The sequence below is a fragment of the Ornithorhynchus anatinus genome, chromosome 13 (genome assembly GCF_004115215.2).
Source record: "Ornithorhynchus anatinus isolate Pmale09 chromosome 13, mOrnAna1.pri.v4, whole genome shotgun sequence".
NCBI classification, from domain to species: domain Eukaryota; kingdom Metazoa; phylum Chordata; class Mammalia; order Monotremata; family Ornithorhynchidae; genus Ornithorhynchus; species Ornithorhynchus anatinus.
The window spans coordinates 39,004,370-39,023,784 of NC_041740.1; the positions used below are offsets into that span (position 1 = coordinate 39,004,370).

General features: G+C 54.2%; 1 protein-coding gene across 2 annotated transcripts; it reads left to right on the forward strand.

The window, feature by feature from the left end:
- The first annotated feature begins 11,670 nt into the window (after positions 1-11,670).
- On the forward strand, positions 11,671-17,584 carry NGDN (neuroguidin). Of its 2 annotated transcripts, XM_001505903.6 has the most exons (11): positions 11,671-11,745; positions 12,015-12,074; positions 13,804-13,875; positions 14,373-14,510; positions 14,956-15,040; positions 15,147-15,199; positions 15,545-15,671; positions 15,761-15,929; positions 16,770-16,926; positions 17,059-17,116; positions 17,410-17,584. In XM_001505903.6, exons 1-11 carry the CDS (start codon positions 11,734-11,736, stop codon positions 17,427-17,429), a joined length of 951 nt encoding a protein of 316 aa, XP_001505953.1. In that variant the 5' UTR covers positions 11,671-11,733; the 3' UTR covers positions 17,430-17,584. The 2 variants fall into 2 exon arrangements, with proteins under 2 accessions (XP_001505953.1, XP_007655208.1); XM_007657018.4 differs by lacking the exon at positions 11,671-11,745 and having other exon boundaries at positions 11,915-12,074; positions 17,410-17,581.
- The last annotated feature ends 1,831 nt before the right edge of the window (positions 17,585-19,415 follow it).

Below are 19,415 nucleotides of genomic sequence, written 5' to 3' on the forward strand. Positions count from 1 at the left end.
GTGTACCAACACCGAAATGAGCGTTGGGGTAGATACAAGTTAATCAGGTCGGACCCAGTCTTCGTCCAAAATGGGGCGCAGGGTCTAAGCGCGTGGCTTAGTGGATAGAGCCCGGGCCTGGGAGTCAGCAGGACTTGAGTTCTAATCCCGCCTCCCCCACGTGTCGGCTGTGTGAACTTGGGCAAGTCATTTTACCTCTCTGTGCCTCAGTTCCATCATCTGTAAAATGGGGATTAAGACCGTGAGCCCCATTTGGGACTTGGATTGTGCCCAACCTGATTATCTTGTATTTATCCCAGTGCTTAGTACAAAGTCTGGCACATAGTGAGCGCATAACAAATACCATAAAAAAACAAAAGAGCCGAAAGCCTTGGTAGTCAGGAGGCCAGGGCAGAGCTTGGGCAGAAAGTCCGACAGTAAGGGCAACCTGGATTCTGGGAAAGAATAATGATTACCGTTTTGAAGTGCTCTAGACTATAAACTCGTTGTGGGCAGGGAACATTGTTCCCTCACAAGCACTTAGTACAGTGTTCTGCCCGCATTAAGCACTCAATAGATACAATTGACTGACTCCCGAGCGCTTAGTACAGTGCTCGGCCCCTAGTCAGCACTCAATAAATACAAATGACGACTTTGTGCTGAGCACTGGGGGTAAATACGGAATATTCAGATTGAACAATAAGGTAAGGACCCCCCCACCCACAGCCCCGTCTGAGACCCCAAAACTAAGGCTCGGCCAGCAGTCAGTCACTCACCCCTGGGTTACGGTAAGGTTTTGTCCACCAGGTAGCCGGTTCTCGGAGTTGAAGGGAAGAAGCCGACTGACCACGGGTGGACCACTGGCCAGCGGCTGTCCCCGCAAGGGCCTCACGGTCTGAGGTAGACGGAGAACAGGTATCCAATCTCCATCTGTTCCAAGTGCTGGAGCAGAGACAAGATAATCAGGTTGGACACAGTCCCTGTTCCACAGTCTAATTTTACAGATGAGGTAACTGAGGCACAGAGAAGTTTGCTGATTTTTAAGATAGTATTTATTAAGCCCTTACTGTGTACAGAGCCACTGGGAGAGAATACACAGGTGATAATTAGACACGGTCCCTGTCCCTTGAGGGGCTCGCCATCTAATGTTATAGGTGAGGTAACTGAGGCACAGAGAAGTGAAGTGTTTTACCCCAGGTCACCCAGCAGACAGATGGCGGAGCTGGGAACGGGACCTAGCTCCCTCTGACTCCCAGGCCCGTGTTTTTTCATTGTGGGCAGGGAATGTGTCTGTTTATTGTTGTATTGTACTCTCCCAAGTGCTTAGTACAGTGCTCCGCACACTGTAAGCACTCCATAAATATGACTGACTGACTAGATCACGTGTTGGGTTGAACTGCAGAGGTTCTGGGGGTATTTTAACCCCACCGGTCTCAGAGCTAGAGAGCTTAATGGCATCTTGACCTTCCGTTACCGAACGGACCAGAGTCTGGCTTGACAACCGCGGGGGCGAGTAGCCCGGGCGTCCAGGCGACCTCAAGCTGAGCCACGCGAGGGAGAAGGAGGTGCTCTCTCTGTGGCGAAGAGAAGGTGGACCATCGATGGTATTTATCAAGTGTTACATGCGGAGCACTCTACTTATGTACTCATCATTTATGCTTCGCAGCACTTATGTACATATCTTTAAATTCGACTTTATAAATTATTTACTTATATTCATGAGAAGCAGCATGGCCTAGTGGAAAGAGCACAGGCCTGGGAGTCAGAGGAACTTGAGGACTAATCCCGGCTCTGCCAAATGCTTTCTGTGTAACTCTGGGCAAGTCACTTCACTTTTCGGTGCCTCCATTCTCCTGTTCTCCCTCTTACTTGGGCTGTCAGCCCCATGTGGGACAGGAATTGTGTCCAACCTAATTAACTTGTATCTCCCCCAGCACTTGGAACAGTGTTTGACACATAGTGCGTGCTAAACAAATGCCATAAAAACAAAACAAAACTGGGTCAAGCTGATGGCGGTGGGTTTCCTTGCCAGCTGGAATGTTATTTTCTCACTCCTTGGCCTTAGTGACTCGGAAAATGCTCAGACTGGACAGGAGGTCCTGGGATCACTAGACCATCCCCGTCTCCGGTCAGCAGCATGCTAACTCTATTCCGATTTTGGGGGACCGAGGCGGGGGGCTCTCCTTTGTTCCTGGCTTGTCTGACAGGTGGGCGAAACTTTTTGAGAAGCTGAATTGTGGGGGTGTTATTATTAATTGTTGTAATTAATAATGATAATAACAATTGGGTATTTGCTAAACACTAGATGTCAAGCAGTGTATTACAATTGGGGATTTATAATCTAAGTAGGCGGGAGAATAGGTATTGAATCCCCATTTTGCAGAGGAGGGAACTGAGGCATAGAGAGGTTAAATCATTTGCCCAAGGTCACACAGCGGGTATGTGGCCGGGCCGGGGTTAGAACCCAGGCCCCAGGACTCCCAGGCTTGGGCTCTTTCCACCGGGCCACGGTGCTTCTCTGGCAATTACGAGCTGAGTGTAGCTTCCCCGGGGAAGGGAAGGGTGGAAAATCCACCAGATTTTACAGTGTGGTGCTCATGGCCCACTCCCAGGACGAGGCCGGTGATGACCCAGTGGGGTCTCTCCCCTTGCAGGCCTGAGCCGAGCCCCAGGGCCTGAAAACAAAGGCCAGGAGTCGACCGGGGTTATAAATAAAGGTTCTCTCTGTCCTGAGAGGGTCGGGCCCTGAGGAGGGCTAAATAAGGTCTGGAGTGGGAGGAAGGTGAATTCTCCCCGTTGCATTGTTCCTGCTTTGGCTGAGCTCCTGTCACCTATGACCGGAGATCAAATATCCGGCCACAAGGGAACACTTTCCTTGGAAAAGGCTGGAGGGGTGGGACTGGGGAGTTGGGCGAGGTGGCTTAAATGACTCCAGGGAAAAGAAGGGTGCTAACCCCAAAAGGGGGAGCAGGAAGACCCACAGGGGAAGATGGGTTTAACAAATATTGAGAAAAAAACAACAGAGAGACACAGAGAGAGCCAACGCCCAAGTGGGAGAAAAGAAATTGTGAAGGAGGGAAAACATGGCATCAAACTGAGGAAAGGAGCAACAGAGGGACGGAGCCAGTAGAGAAAGAGGACTCTGCCTTCTTGCCTTCTTGCACTGGGGTCTCTGCTGGGGGTCCCCAACTGCCGTAGGACTACCCACGCGACAGGGATTAGAGGGAGGGAGAGCCAGGCCCATCTTGGATTACCCTTTTCAGACAGCTGCTCCTGTTCTTTCTTTGTCTGAGGTGGCCCGGCTTACCCTGCTGTTTTGTGTGACCTCAGCCGCCCCAGTCTCCGCCTTCAGATAACCCCGGGGGTGAGGGGCACCTCCTTGGCCTGGCAGAGTTTCTCCTGCCCCGTGGACGTTGGGTGGGCACGGAACTTGATACAGCATATAGGACACCGACCGGCAATGGTCTATCAAAGGTCTATCTCCTCCAAGAGGCCTTCCCTGACTAAGCCCCCCTTTCCTCTTCTCCCCCTCCCTTCTGCGTCGCCCTGACTCGCTTCCTTTATTCATTCCCCCTCCCAGCCCCACCACGCTGGTGCCCATATCTATCATTTATTGATTTCTATTCATGTCTGTCTCTTCCTCTTGACTGTCAGCTCGTTGTGGACAGGGAATGTGTCTGTTTATTTTTATATTGTATTCTCCCAAGTGCTTAGTACAGTGCTGGGCACACAGTAAGTGCTCAATTGATTGACTGAGTGATTGATTGATTGATCGATTGAAACAGTGTGGCCTTGTGGAGAAAGCCAGGGCTCTGCCACTTGCCTGCTGGGTGACCTTGGACATGTCACAACTTCTCTGGGCTTCAGTTTCCTCATCTACAAAATGGGGTTACAAGGCATAATGGATAGAGAACGGGCCTGGGAATCAGAAGGTCATAGGTTATAATTCTGGCTCCACCACTTGTTAGCTGTGTGACCTTGGGCAAGTCACTTCACTGCTCTGTGCCTCAGTTACCTCATCTGTAAAATGGGGATTGAGACTGTGAGTCCCACTTGGGACCGAGACTGTGTCCAACCTGATTTGCTTGTACTCGACCACTTAGTATGGTGCCTGGGACACAGTAAATGCTTCACAAATACCATAATTATTATTATTATTATTATTATTATTATTATTATACCTGTTCTCTCTCCTCCTTACACCGTGGGCCCCTTGTGGGACAGGGACCGGGTCCAATCTGATTGTATCGTATCTATTCCAGAGCGTAACACAGTGCTTGACCCATAGTAAGTGCTTAAAAAAAAAAGCCATCAACACCATTTCAATCATTCACTCAGTCATATTTCTTGAACACTTTCCGCATGCAGAACTGTACTAAGTGCTTGGGAGAGTACATCAGAACAATAAACAGACACAGACCGTCATCATTATTAGTAATACTAATATTGACCCAGGCAGGATCTGGGGCTTCCAGTCAATCGATGATATTTACTGAATGCTTACTATGTTCAGAGCACCGTACTAGCACTTGGGAGAGAATAAAACAGAGTTAGTGTGACTGTGGGCAAGTCACTTCACTTCTCTGTGCCTCAGTTACCTCATCTGTAAAGTGGGGATGAAGATCGTGAGCCTCATGTGGGACAACCCGATTACTCTGTATCTACCCCAGTGATTAGAACAGTGTTCTGCACATAGTAAGTGCTTAACAAATACCAACATTATTATTATTCCCCAGTCATAACGAGCTTCCAATGTTGGGCTTTGTTGTCCCTCCCCCAAATAAGGGCCAGGGACTGGGGAGGGGTGTGTGTGTGTTTGTGGAAGGGGGGGAGGTGGCCAGGCGGGAGGGGAGTGGGTCAGTAGAGCAGGGAATTTCTTTCCCCAACCTGGGCCAGCCCGGGCACAACCCCCTGCCGGCTCCCTAACTTCTCTGTTCCCAGCACATTCCCCTCAGCTCCCGCCAAATCCCATCATCTCCTGTCCCGCCGCCGTGCCCTTTCTGGTAGTCCCGTAAGCCGTCCCCTTCTGTGTTATCTCTGCACTTAAAACTGTGACCTTTGGCCATTTGGTATTCACCCCACCGCCAACCCCACAGCACTTATGTCCGTATCTTTAAATTCTATATTAGAAATTATTTATTCATATTAGCACCTGTCTTTCCCTCTAGACTGTGAGCTTCTCAAGGTCAGGAAACATGTCTTCTAATTCTGTTGTACTCTAGTAATAATAATGGTGGTATTTGTTAAGCGCTTACTATGTGCAAAGCACTGTTCTAAGACCTGGGGGGGATACAAGGTGATCAGGTCATCCCACGTGGGGCTCACAATCTTCATCCCCATTTTACAGGTGAGGTAACTGAGGCACAGAGAAGTTAAGTGACTTGCCCAACTTACAGTGCTCTGCACATAGTAAGCACTCAGTAAATACCATCGATTGATTGATGGGGTGATTCACCCTCACCCTCCTTTCTTCTATTTTATCCAGGAAACTAGCAGTTGTGGCTTGCAAGGAGCCACAGTTATGGACTCTTTCCTGCTCCTCCCTGCATCTCCTTGCTCTTCCTTGCACCTCCCTCCTCCTCCTCCATGTTCCTCCCTCTATCTCCTTGCTCTTCCCTGCACTTCCCTGCTTCTCCGTGCTCCTCTCTGCATCTCACCACTCTGGGCCCTGGCCCCAAAGTAACTCCGGAGCAGTGTTGAAGATGCGAAACCTCGGACCCCACGAGGGTCGAGGGGCTGGCGGTGGCCCTGCCGGTCCTGGCAAGGAACGCGTATCCAAGCTCCGCTCCGTCTTCCCAGCTGGTGACTGTGTCGGTGCGGGGAAGATTTTAGAATTTTAATTCCCATCATTTTTTTCCTGGATGTTTGTCCTGAGGCTGCCCCTTTGAAGAGTTCGGTTTAAAACCAATAATGAAGAACAAGAAATCAGTGATTCAGGGTCATTCAGGGGGAAAACCCCCCTGAGTTCTCAGCGAAGAATGGGGGCAGGGCTGGCCTAGGGGGAGGAAGGTAGTCCTGATCCCAATTAGACCCATAAGCCCTGCGGACCGGTGGCCAGGCCCTGGCTTGTGACACCGGATTCTCGTGCTTTGGATCAGGTCCGCGGTAAAGCTTGGGAACCTTGAAAATCTCTCTGTCTCTTCAAGAGCACCGTACTAAGCATTTGGGAGAGTACAATACAACAGAATTAGGACACACGATCCCTGCTTATAACGGATCAATCGATCAATCAGGTGATCGTATGTCCTGGGCACCTATTGCAGCGTGACTCAGTGGAAAGAGCCCGGGCTTGGGAGTCAGAGGTCAGGGGTTCGAATCCCGGCTCCGCCACTTGTCTGCTGTGTGACCTTGGGCAAGTCACTTCACTTCTCTGTGCCCCAGTTCTTTCATCTGTAAAATGGGGATGAAGACTGTGAGCCCCACTGGGACAGCCTGATGACCTTGTATCTACCCCAGCACTTAGAACAGTGCTTGGTACATAGTAAGTGCTTAGCAAATACCACCATTATTAACAAGTACCATTACGATGATTACTGGTAATAAGTAGCCAGGATCGGGGGCTGGGGTGGGGGGAGACTGGAAGCTGGGACACGGTGTGGGGGGAGGGGATGTTGGGAGGCTTGGGGTTCTCAAGAGCCCAGGGAGAACGGTCTATGCGGGGGAGGGAAAAGTTGCAGAGTTTTGGCAGGGGGTGGGCAGGGAGAAGCAGCAGCTGGGAGAAGGGGTCCCAGGCCTAGTTGTGAGAGGAGGGTGACCTTGCCTGGCTAAGCCCACTCGCTCAAGGACGCAGTAGGCTTGTGGCCTTGCACTGGCTGGGGTGGAGGGGTGGGGGGTCACATGATGTCCAGCTTCATGGCCACCCCCTCCCACCCCCACCACAGAAGAGATTCTAACCTGGATTGCCAAGGGCGGATCCCAGAACAGGGAGGGGGCAGGGAGAGCAGTTGCAAGCAGCCCTTTTGTGGTGTAGGGCTCCTAAGAATAGCCGTGGTCAGGCTGGGGGCGGCTCCCCTCCTCCTCCCCCCACCCCAAAACCCAGCTGCTCTGCCAGAGGGTCCTGTGTCTTGTTTCCAGAGGTGACAATACTTCAGTGTCAGGAGGGGCTGGAGGCTGGGGGCCGGACCACCCCCTCACCACGGTCCACCCGCTTCTCCCCGTAACCTTTGCCTGCCCGGGACCTGGGTCAGAAACCCAGTGACTCCTTTCATGGGGAATGGGGATGAGTCTGGGGAATCCAAATGAGGAGGAGGAAGGGGAGAGGAGGAAGGGAAGAGGTGGAGGATGAAGGAGGAGGAGGAGGAGGAGGAGGAGGAGAAAGGGAAGAAGTGGAGGGTAAAGGAGAAAGAGGAGAAGAAGAAGAGGAGGAGAAGGAGCAGGAGGATGGAGGGAAAAGGAGGAGGAGGATGGAGGGAAAAGGAGGAGGAAAAGGATGGAGGGAAAAGGAGGAGGAGAAAGAGAAGGAGAAGGAGGATGACGAGGAAGGAGCCAGAAGGGTAGGGCTTGAGGTGGATGGAGGAACTGAAGACAGTAGTGACGGAGGAGGGAAACAGATGGAAGGAATGGGGAGGAGACAACAGGGAATCAGTCAGCAGGACTAGAGGAAAGAGACCAAGGGAAGAGAAGCGATTTGGGGAGAGAGACAGAGAATGGGAAACACTGGTGGAGAGAGGCGTCCAGAAGGGAGGAGGAGCAGGGTCAGGAGTGGGAAGAGTGGGGAGAGGGGTTAGGGTGTATAGTAAGGAGCTAATGCAGACAGAAGCCAGAGGGGTGATAGGGATTGAAGTACGGAGAGAGAAAGGGAGCCTTGGAAGGGTCGTACCGGGGGGGATCGAAGTGGGAAACCAAAAAGATTAGTGTGGGGAAAATGTGGGGATTAGAGTGAGGAAACTCAGGAGCACTGGGGTAGAGAAACTGGGAGAATCCGGATGGGGAAACCAGAGGGATTCGAGTGGGAAAACTCCGGGGAAATTTGCAGGGGGGAGGGGGGATTGAATTGGGGAGAAGGAACAGAAAACAAAGATGGGGGGCGAGGATGGAGGGGATGGGGAGGGGGGACACCGGTAGGAAGACAGAATGAAGGAAAAGAGAACAAGGAGGGGAGGTGGGACTGACTGGAGTGGTGGAGAAGCAGTGGGGAGGGGGTGCAGAGGAGAGGGCCCCGTGGGGAGAAGGGCCAGGCCGGGGGGGATAAGAGTGGGGAGAAGGGACGGAAAGGGGGCTAGTGTGGAGAGACCATGGGTGTAGGGGAGGGAGAGGGCAGAGAGAGGCAGGGAGGGGAGGAGGGAGGGCCAGAGCTGGAGAAAGGCTCGGGAACTTCATTCCTTTTAGATAACAAAGCAGCCCAAATGTCTTCCTAATCTCCCTCCTCCTATTAATAGCCCCTGAACATGGCCATGCTATCCCTCTGTCAGGGGGCCACAGGTCCCCAGCCTCGGTTCTTAACCCGACGCCCTTGGCTGGAATTTGGCAGCTGGACCCGTATTGCTCCCCGCTTCCCTCTGGCCTCTTCGGACAGGCGGAGAAGATCTGGCCAGGAGACGGAGGGGTCGTGGGCTCCCCGTGGGCTCAAGCTGTGCGGCCCAGTGGATAGGGCTCGGGCCTGAGCGTCAGAAGGACCCGGTTCTAATCCCCGCTCCGCCACGTGTCGGCTGCGTGTGACCTTGGACGAGTCGCTTCACTTCTCAGTGCTTCGGTTACCTCATCTGCCAAATGGGGATGGTGAGCCCCGTGTGGGGTGGGGACTGTATCCAACCTGATTATCTTGTATCCACCCCAGCGCTTAGTACAGTGGCTGGTACATAGTAAGTGCTTAACAACCACCGTAAAAAAAGAGAAAATATTCCTCTTTTCCACCCTTCAGCCACCTCCACAACTCACCCCTTATGTACATCTGTATATTAAAGTATGCATTCAATTTTTCAGATTTATTCTGATATTTCTTTCGGGCGTGTACATACTCAGTCCAGGGCTCTACACAGAGTAGCTGCTCAGTACAGAGTTCAACTCATAGTACTCAGGGAAGCAGTGTGGCCTAGTAAAAAGAGTCCAGTTTGGAGAGTCAGAGGTGGTGGGTTCTAATCCCAGCTCCACCACTTATCAGCTGTGTGACTTTGGGCAAATCACTTCACTTCTCTGTGCCTCAGTTCCCTCATCTGTAAAATGGGGATTAAGACTGTGAGCCCCACGTGGGACAACCTGATGTCCTAGAGCTTAGAACAGTGCTTGGCACATAGTAAGCGCTTAACAAATACCATTATTATTATTATCATTATTATGCCTTCAGTCCTCCAGAACTTCCAATCTAGAATAGGGAAAAATAAATTCCAACTCCAAAACTGACTAGGTCCACTAAGGGTCATGGTTAGAGATGGTGGTTTTTAAGCGCTTGCTATGTGTTAAACCCTGGGGAAAAAAAGAAACCGAACGTATCAGGCATAGCCTCTCCCCACCTTTGAAGCCTTTTTAAAATCCCATCTCCTCCAAGAGGTCTTCCCCCACTAAGCCCTCATTTCCTCTTCTCCCACTCCCTTCTGCTTCTCCTTTGCATTTGGATTGGGACACTTTATTCCCTCCACCCTCACAGCACGTAGCCATAATTTATTTTTCTTTATATTAATGTCTGTCTCCCGCTCCAGACTGTAAACTCCTTGTGGGCAGGAAATGTGGCTACCAACTCTGTTGTACTGTACTCTTCGAAGAGCTTAGCACAATAAGCACTCCATAAATGCTATTGATGATGATGACGATTAAAAACATGATCGATGGATTAAAAGAGGAAGCCCATGTCCAGCTATCCGGCCTCTTCGGGGCCTCAAGGTGCCAATTTTTCCCAGAGCACCAGCCTGGACCTCCAGACGGCTGAGAATCTCTTCTATTTTTAGAGACCTCGAGAGGAGATTCCCCAGCCTTCCTCCGTAACCCACCCCCCTGTTGTCAAACACAAGTCGCCCTGCCGGGAAGTCCTTCCTCCTGTCTAGCCTAAATCCTCCACCTGCCGTTCAAGTCCATTGTAGCTCTTGCTCTGCCATCCCTAAGAGAAAGAGCAGGTCACCAATTTAGGAGAATTCCTCATCTTTTCGGCAGTTTCCGCGACGTTTAGTGGAAAGAGATCGAGAAGCAGGGTGGCCTAGTGGAGAGAACACAGGGCCGGGGGTCGGAGGACCTGGGTCCTCATCCCAACTCTGCCCCTTTGCCGTGTGACCTTAGGCAAGTCGCTTAATGTCTCTGTGCTTCAGTTTCATCATCTCTAAAATGGGAATACAACCCCCGTTGTCCCACCTTTTTAGGTGGGACAGGGACTGTATCCAATCTGATTAGCTTGTATCTATCCCAGCATTTAGAACGGTGCTTGACACTTGTAAGCATTTAACAAATATTCTTATTATCTGATAGAAACAATATGAAAGAATAACTTGTTTATTTGTTTATATCATTTATGTTCCTATTGTATGTTTGCAATTTATGATGGCTTGTTTCCCTTCTGACTGTAAACTCCTTGAAGGCAGGAATCTTGTCTTTCAGTCACACAGCTGACAGGTGGCAGAGCCGGGATTCGAACCCATGACCTCTGACTGTACGAAGCACGAGAGTACAGTGTTCAGACTGAGAGCCCGTTGTTGGGCAGGGACTGTCTCTATCTGTTGCTGAATTACAGTGCTCTGCACACAGCAGGCGCTCAATAAATACAACTGAATGAATGAATGAATGTAGATTGTAGGCGCTCAATAAATACAAGTGAATGAATGAATGTAGATCCTGGATACTCAGGTTAGACATAGTCTCTGCCCCACATGGGGCTCACGGACCAAATAGGAGGGAGAAGTGGTATTAAATCCGCATTTTGCAGAGGAGGGAACTGAGGCCCATTGAAGTTACGTGACTTGCCCAAGGTCACACAGCAGACAGGTGGCAGGGATGCAATTAGAACCCAGGCCCCCTGCTCCCGTGCTCTCTCCACTAGGCCCTAGAGAAGCAGCGTGGCTCAGTGGCAAGAGTCCGGGCTTGGGAGTCGGAGGTCATGGGTTCGAATCCCGGCTCCGCCACTTGTCAGCTGTGTGACTTTGGGCAAGTCACTTCACTTCTCTGGGCCTCAGTGACCTCATCTGGAAAATGGGGATGAAGCCTGGGAGCCCCATGAGGGACAACCTGGTTCGAATCCCCGCTCTGCCACTTGTCAGCTGTGTGACTGTGGGCAAGTCACTTCGCTTCTCTGGGCCTCAGTTCCCTCATCTGTAAAATGGGGATTAACTGTGAGCCCCACGGGGAACCACCTGATGACCCTGGATCTCCCCCAGCGCTTAGAACAATGCTCTGCACAGAGTAAGCGCTTAACAAATACCAACAATATTATTATTATTATTATCACCTTGTATCCCCCCAGCGCTTAGAACAGTGCTTTGCACAGAGTAAGCGCTTAACAAATACCAACATTATTATTGGGCCCAGCGGCTTCCCTCATTAACAGCGCCCCGGGTCTCCGCTAGGGGGCGCTGAGTCCCGTGGGTAGAGTTAAGCGCCCCCCCACCGAACCGTGAAGGACTCTGGGTATCGAGGCTCTCTTTCCCCCGCCCCGTTCGGTGGCCTGTCAATCATCCCCTTTCCCGCCTCTAATTGGTTGACCCGACGCTCCTCTTCCATTGCGTCTTCGAGCTGCCCATCACTAAGCCCCGCCCTCCAGAGGCGGAAGTGGAGGCTATTCGGGATCCTATTGGTCGAGAGAGGCGGAAGTGGGCCTGGGGGGCGGGCTCAGCCAAGATGGCGGCGCCGGTAAGTGGCGCGTGGGGGGAGGGGGGGGCAAAGTTTCCCTCCCTTTGGGAATGTGGGGCAGCAGCGTGGCTCGGGAGGCCGAGGTCGTGGGTTCAAATCCCGCCGCCGCCCACTCGTCTGCGGGGTGGCTTTGGGCCAGTCGCTTCCCTGGGCCTCCTCCTGTTGCCGAATTGTCCATTCGCAGCGCTCAGTGCAGGGCTCTGCACGTAGTAAGCGCTCAATAAATGCGATTGAATGAGATCAGCAGGATCGTTTTTGTCCTCTTGCAGGAGGTGCTGGAGTCAGACCTGCCAGCCTCGCTGGCCCTTCTCAAAACCCTGCAGGAGCAGGTGAGTACTTTCCCAGCCTAGCTCTGCTCTCATTATTGTGGTAGTTATTAATATATTGATAATGTTGGTATCTGCTCGTTCATTCAATAGTATTTATTGAGCGCTCACTATGTGCTTACTATAGAGAAGCAGAGTGGCTCAGTGGAAAGAGCACGGGCTTTGGAGTCAGAGGTCATGAGTTCGAATCCCAGCTCTGCCACTTGTCAACTGTGTGACTGTGGGCGAGTCACTTCTCTGCGCCTCAGTTACCTCATCTGTAAAATGGGGTCTAAGACTGATTCCCCTGTGTCTACCCCAGCGCTTAGAACAGTGCTCGGCACCTAGTAAGCGCTTAACAAATACCAACATTATGTGCAGAGCGCTGGACTAAGCGCTTGGAATGAACAAGTCGGCAACAGATAGAGACAGTTTAAGCGCTTACTAGGTGCCGAGCACTGTTCTAGGCGCTGAGGGAGATCCAGGGACATCAGGTGGTCCCACGTGAGGCTCACGGTCTTCCCCCCCATTTTCCAGATGAGGGAACTGAGGCCCAGAGAAGTGAAGTGACTCGACCACAGTCACACAGCTGACAAGTGGCAGAGCCGGGAGTCGAACTCATGACCTCTGACTCCGAAGCCCGGGCTCTTTTCCACTGAGCCACGCTGCTTAAATCCCCATTTTATGTGGTATTTGGTAAGCGCTCATTATATATCAAGCCCATTTCGAAGTTAGGACATACTGAGTCTTGAGATTCACACTCTTAAGTAGGAGAGTGGGCAGGTATTGAATCCCCATTTTCCAGATGCATTCGTTCAATAGTCTTTATTGAGCACTTACTATGTGCAGAACACTGTACTAAGCGCTTGGAATGGACAAATCGGTAACAGAGACGGTCCCTGCCCTTTGACAGGCTCACAGTCTAATCGGGGGAGACGGACAAGAACAATAGCAATGAATAGGATCAAGGGGATGAACGTCTCATTAAAACAATAGCAAATAAATAGAATCAAGGTGATGTGCATCTCATTCAGATGAGGAAACTGAGGCTCGGAGAAGTTGTGACTTGCCCAAGGCCCCTCAGCGGATTGGTGGAGTCGAGATTGGAACCTAGGTCTTCTGGCTCTGGGCTCTTTCCACTAGGCCACACTGCTCCCCTTTCCCTGATATCTGCATTTTTGACTTAGTGTTTGGGATGTGTGTCTGTCTCGGTGGGGGGCGGGGGTTGGGGCCGGAGTGCTTTGCACACAGTAAACTCCTATTTATTTTGTTAACGAGGTATCCATCCCCTTGATTCTATTGTGATGATGTTGTCTTGTTTTTGTCCGTCCGTCTCCCCCGATTAGACCGTGAGCCCGTCATTGGGCAGAGATTGTCTCTATCTGTTGCCGAATTGTCCATTCCAAGCGCTTAGTACAGTGCTCTGCCCATAGTAAGCGCTCAATAAATACTGTTGAACGAATAAACACTCAGTAAATACGGCTGAATGAAAAGCCCAGACCGAGGGTTAGGATCCAGCAGTGCCGTTTTGCTTGCCCGGAATGGGGCCAGCCTCTAACCCTTCGTCAGCCATAAGTCTAGAGAACCAGAAGTTCTCCCGGCCCCCCTCGGGCTCCAGTCGAACGTTTCACTGTCGGGGCGCTCAGTAGATAGAAGCTCGGCATCCCACCCCCATCATCCGTGGGACATCCTCAGCCCTCGAGCCTCATGCCCTGTTGTTCGTTTCCCGCCGATTTTCCCGGGCCGCCCACAGGTGATGGCCGTGACCGCCCAAGTGCAGGCTCTGACCCAGAAAGTCCGCGCCGGAGCCTTCCCCACGAAGAAGGTAAGGTTCTCCGCCCTCATGACGGCGGGATGTGTTAAGCGCTTCCTGATCTTATAGTCTTGCCCTCTAAACTTGTAAGGTCACCCTCTAGACTGTAAACTTGTGGGCAGAGAAAGTGCCTCTGTTATATCAGACTCTCCCAATCGCTCAGTACAGTGCTCTGCACACAGTAAGCGCTCAGTAAATACGGTTGAATGAATAATTCATTTATTTCCATTAATGTCTGTCCCACCCTCGAGACGGTTGTGGGCAGGGAATGCGTCGGTTATATTGTTCTACTGTACGCTTCCAAGCGCTTAGTACACGATAAGCACTCAATAAACACAACTGAGTGACTTACTGTGTGCCAAGCACTGCCCCGAGTGCTGGAGTCGGCGGAAGAAAGGCCGGCCGGTCTTCCTCCCCGCTCCCGCGACCCGCCCCTTCCCCCCACCCCCCGGGGACCCTCCAGCCGCACCGGCCGCAGCCTCTGCTGCCCGTCTCGCCGCCCCCCTCAGGGTCTCAGCTTCATGGAGGTGAAGGACCAGCTGCTGCTCATGTACCTCATGGACCTGAGCCACCTCATCCTGGACAAAGCTTCCGGCCATTCCCTGCAGAGCCACGCGGCGGTCCTGCGCCTGGTGGAGATCCGCACGGTAGGGAAGAGCTGGTCGCCGCTGCGGTCGTTGCCGAGCTCCCGGGTAGATGCGGCCTGAGCGGATCACACACCGTCGTGAGGCTCGCGGCCTCTTGGCCCTCTCGCGTCTTGGCCCTCCTTTTACCGAGTAGGAAACTGAGGCCCCGAGTTGTGACTTGCCTACGATAGGAAGTGGCGGGGCTGGGACTAGAACCCTTTCTTTCTAGAGATGGCACTGCCTCGGGAATATTAACCGGGCAATCTGTGTGCACAGCCCACAGTTTATTAGACGGTGAAGAGAATACAATCGAATTAAAGGACACGGTCCCCGCCCTCCAGAAACGTAAAGTTTAGCGGTGCCCTAACGACAGCTCAGAGCCCGGCGTCAGGCCCCCGGTGTTCCCGGGCCCCGGGTGGAGACTTTGGTAAGCGTCTCTTCCCCCGCCGTCCCCCGCCTCTGACAGGTTTTGGAGAAGATGCGTCCGTTGGATCAGAAACTGAAGTACCAGATTGATAAGTTGGTGAAGATGGCGGTGACGGGAAGCCTGGGTGAGTGAAGGAGCAATGTCAGGGAGAGGGATACGTCTCCCCCTCCGTGGGCTCTGCTCTCACCAAGTGACCCTCATCGTGTGACCCCTGCGATTTCTCATTGCAGATGAGAACGACCCGCTGCGTTTTAAACCACACCCCAGTAACCTGATCAGCAAGGTACGGGGGGTCACGCGCCTTCCCCGTCCCCCCTTTTCTTCGGGGATCCCTCTCGGCCGGATTCAGAAGGGCGGGGTCCCGCAGTTCCCTCCGAGAGCCCGAGTAAAGCAAACTGGAGTCAGCGTCGACGTTCCCGGTGGAGTGGGGAGGTCACGGCTGTGGAGGCGTCCCGGGCTGCAGTGGGCGATCCCTCGGGGGTGTTCTGGCCCAAGATGGCATTCCCGACTTCAGGGACCAGATGCCGGGGATTGTCCGGGGCGGGGAATCGGGGAAAATGAAGTGACTCTAGTACCTCGGGTCCCAGTTGGAGAGCCACAAGTGTGTGGTGCTGTGTGTCCTGTCTAGCTGAGCTCCTCAGAGGGCGAGGAGGAAGGGGAAGAGGAAGGCCAAGCCAACGCAGCTGGGAAGAAGACCCAAAAGAGAGGCTCATCTAGGAAATACATCCCCCCTCGCCTGGTGCCCGTGCAGTACGGTAGGGTGCCCGCCCGCCTCCCAGCGGGAGTTGGGACTCGGTTTCCCCCCGGCCTGCCCCGCGGAGCTCCAGCCGGTCTCTCTCCGCAGACGAGACGGAAGCCGAGCGGGAGAAGAAGCTGCTGGAGCGAGCCAAGAAGCGGGCGCTGAGCAGCTCCGTCATCCGGGAGCTCAAGGAGCAGTACTCGGACGCCCCCGAAGAAATCCGGGACGCCCGCCATCCCCATGCCACTCGCCAGAGCAAGGAGGATCAGCACAGGTGGGTGCCCGGGCGCCGGGAGCGTCTCTGCCCTTCAGTGGCAGCGGGTTGCCAGGCCTGGGAGGCAGCCCCGAGGGGTGAGGTCAAACTGCGGTCGGAGGAAGAGCGTATCCGGAGCACTCGGGAATAAAACAGTCGGACACAGCATGTTTCCTGCCCACAAGGAGTTTACGCTCTTATCGGGGGAGACGAGTCATAAAGGTCTAAACGGAAGCGAGGAGGATGGGTGGAAATGAGCGTTGATGACGTGGAAGGGGAGGGGGTGGCTGGGTTTTGGGTGCTGCAAGCCTGAGGGGGCCTGCATCCGGGATGGGTTGTGGGAGAGGAGCAGCGAGGGGTCAGGCCCCGCCCCAGGAAAGGTGGGTGCCAAAGAAAAGGGATGGAGGGCAATGGAAACCATGCTGGGAGACCACAATCAGTCCATCGGTGGGGTTAACCGAGCACTTAGTGGTCACAAAATACCAGACCGAACACTCGGGAGATTTGGATAGGGTAGGCCCGATCCCCGCCCTCGAGGAGGTGACGGTCTAGGGCGGGCTGAGAGAGGGATTGTCTCTCTCTGTTGCTGAATTGTACCTTCCAAGCGCTTAGTACAGTGCTCTGCACATAGTAAGCGTTCAATAGATACTACTGAATGAATGTATGAAGCCCCCGACTCACACTGATCAGGGACAGGCAAGATTCGGGAACAGAGAGTCCCACGGGAGAGAGCGGCCTTTGACTTCTCTGGGACACCCCTCGGGTTGTGGGGAGGGACCCCGTCTCCAGGCGCCGCGGGGTCTGGACGAGCAGGAGCTCTAGGGGCAGCCACATTCCCCTGACTTTCTGTCCTTCGACCAGGAACGCCTACGAGGAGTCCATGATGGTGCGTCTGAGCGTCAGCAAGAGGGAGAGAGGCCGGCGCAAGCGGGCGTTGGCCATGAGTTCCCAGCTGCACAACCTGACCCACTTCAGCGATATCAGTGCCCTGACCGGGGGCGCCCCCCATCTCGACGAGGTGAGGGTCACGGGGTGGCCCGGCTCCCCGGCCGGACTCAGCTGAGATTCGGGGGTCGGGGGGGCGGGGGAGACCGGCCCCTTGCGCTTCATCTCTCTCTTTCTCCCTCCCTCCCAACCCATCCGTCTCCAGGATCAGAACCCGATAAAGAAGCGCAGAAAGGTGGCCAAGAAAGGACGGAAGAAGAAAGGTCAGTGCGTGGCCCGAGGGGCTAGTTGGAGGGGGCGGGGGGCCTGTGACCAGGCCAGGGCGCTCTCCTTGAGTGGCGGCTTGTGTCTGTCACGGATCTCTTCTCCTGGGAGAGGATAAAGAGCATCAGCTCCGAGCCTCCACTGGGCTCCTCCTTCCTCCATCTTTCTCTCCCTCTCTTTCTCATTCTCTTTCTCTCTCCCTCCCTCCCTCCTCTCTCCCCCTCCACCTGACCCCCCACCCCCAATTCTCGGCTCTGTCCTGTGCCTCACTCTCGGTTTCCCTTCCTTTCAGGTTTTCGGAAGCGGAGGTGATTGCGCACACACGTGCACATGCCCATACATACATATTAAACAGGCCGGGACCCATAGCTTGCCCTCATTCGGGTCTCTGTCTATCCTCAGCGACTGTTTGGACACTCTTGGGGGGTGCTACTTCACTATGAATAAAGCTAAATTCATTTTAACAGTGAGAGGCCCCTTCTTTGGGGCAGCTGTCTGGGTTGGGGCAGCTTGGCGGGGAAGCTTCTTTTGCAGAGTACGCTCCTTAAGAGCAGCGATTGTGTCTACTTGTTAATGTTATTATTACTATGGTCTTTGTTAAGCACTCACTACGTATCAAGCACTATTCTAAGCGCTCGGGCAGATGCGAGTTAAGCGGGTCGGACACGGTCCCTGTCCCGCACGGGGCTCACGCTAAGTAGGAGGGAGACCGTGCGTTGAACCCCTATTTGATAGATGAGGAAATGGAAGCGCGGGGAGATTAATTTACTGCGTTGAAAGGAAAGGGGGAGGCGCAGAGCCACTTGGGAGTAATTGACCATCAAGGCCAGCCAGAGGGCAAGAAAGAGGTGCCTGGGTGGGCGGGCACCAAGCGTCTTGAGAAACGGAGAAAGGTTGGGTCCGGAGAGGGCCGGGGGTCTTCCCCGGTCAGACCCGACCGGTGGGCGGAAAGGCGCCGTCGTCTGCTCCGCTCGGCACCGGATGACAGCGAGCCCCTGCACAGATTCCTCAGGCTGCCCCAGCCCGTGCCCAGAGGCTTCTGGGCCGGCAGCCGGCCCAGGTGGGCGACTCGGGGGGCCGGCGGGAGGCTATGGGAGTCCTTGGGGGCGGGGGTGGGTCGAGTTTCTGGAGAATCTGTGCAGCCTCCCCCGCCATCCGCCCGAGCTCTCCGGAACCAGAACTTCAGTTTGCCCAAGTCAGTGCTACCAGCAGTCTGGTGGCGGTTGACAGGAAATGAGCAGTTAGCGGACGCGGTACGGGACTCGGACCCGGGCAGGAAGGGGCAGGGCTAGACCGGCGAGGGGGTCGGCCGGGGGATGGCCGCCCGCCGAGCCAACCCCCCGTCCCAAGCAGCTGTGCTCCTGGGAAGCCGCCTCCAGGTTCGGGTGGGCGAAGATTCGCTGTGAGCCCTCTCCCCTTCCCGTGCACTCGGAGGGAAAGTTGTGGATGTTTGTAGAGTGTTTATAGAGCACTTCCTGTGCTCAGGACTCTGTGCAGAGCGCTTGGGAGCGTAGAATAGTTAGTAGTCCTGATCCCGGCCCGCAAGGGGCTTACGGGGGAGGCGGCGGGCCTCACTGGTCCTGGATGAGCCCCGTCGGGGAGTTTTCGTGTTCATTTTCTAATAATAATAACGGTATTGGTTAAGCGCTTACTTCGTGCCAAGCACTGTACCAAGCAGCGTCCAATCTGCCACATGGGGCCGACAGTCTTAATCCACTTTTTACGGATGAGGTCACTGAGGTACAGTGAAGTGACTTGCCCGAGGTCAGGCGGCGGACGTGTGGCGGAGCCGGGATTAGACCCCCGGGCCGGTGCTCTATCCGCTAGGCCGCGCCGCTTCCAGGTCCCTGTAGGACTCTGGGCTTTGGCCACGACCCCGGGTGGACGTGTCTTGGCTCGTAGCGAGCAGGTCCCCCTCCTTCAAGGCGGGGTCGTGCCGGGCCCGCGAGACCCGGGGAGACGGGGTCCCGGCCTCGGGGTGACAGGGCCGGACTAGTCCCCTCTGCTCGGTAGGGAGGCCTAGAGAGGACCCGACCAGACAGGTGGCCGTGACCAGTTCATACTGCCCAGCAGGCGTGGCGGGAGGAGCCGAAAGGGGTGACGATCCTTCCCCTTGGCCTCCCCCTCCCCACCCCCCAGTACGATACCCCGGCGGCATCAGAGACGGGGCTGGGGCGGAGAATCGGACTTCCCCGAGGTCTGCGGCCACGTCGGCGCAGATTCTGTGGACATTCAGACCTCTCCGGCAGGGAAACGGGGGTCACGGTCACTAGGAGCTGCCGGGCAGAGGGACGGGGC

What these genes read in the sequence shown, in the direction of transcription:
- NGDN (XM_007657018.4), top strand. Translation starts at nt 11,970, where the DNA reads ATGCGATTGAATGAGATCAGCAGGATCGTTTTTGTCCTCTTGCAGGAG. An exon ending in GCCTGGTGGAGATCCGCACG is followed by an intron (nt 14,511 to 14,955) that starts GTAGGGAAGAGC and finishes CGCCTCTGACAG; the next exon opens with GTTTTGGAGAAGATGCGTCC. An exon ending in GAAAGGACGGAAGAAGAAAG is followed by an intron (nt 17,117 to 17,409) that starts GTCAGTGCGTGG and finishes CCTTCCTTTCAG; the next exon opens with GTTTTCGGAAGCGGAGGTGA.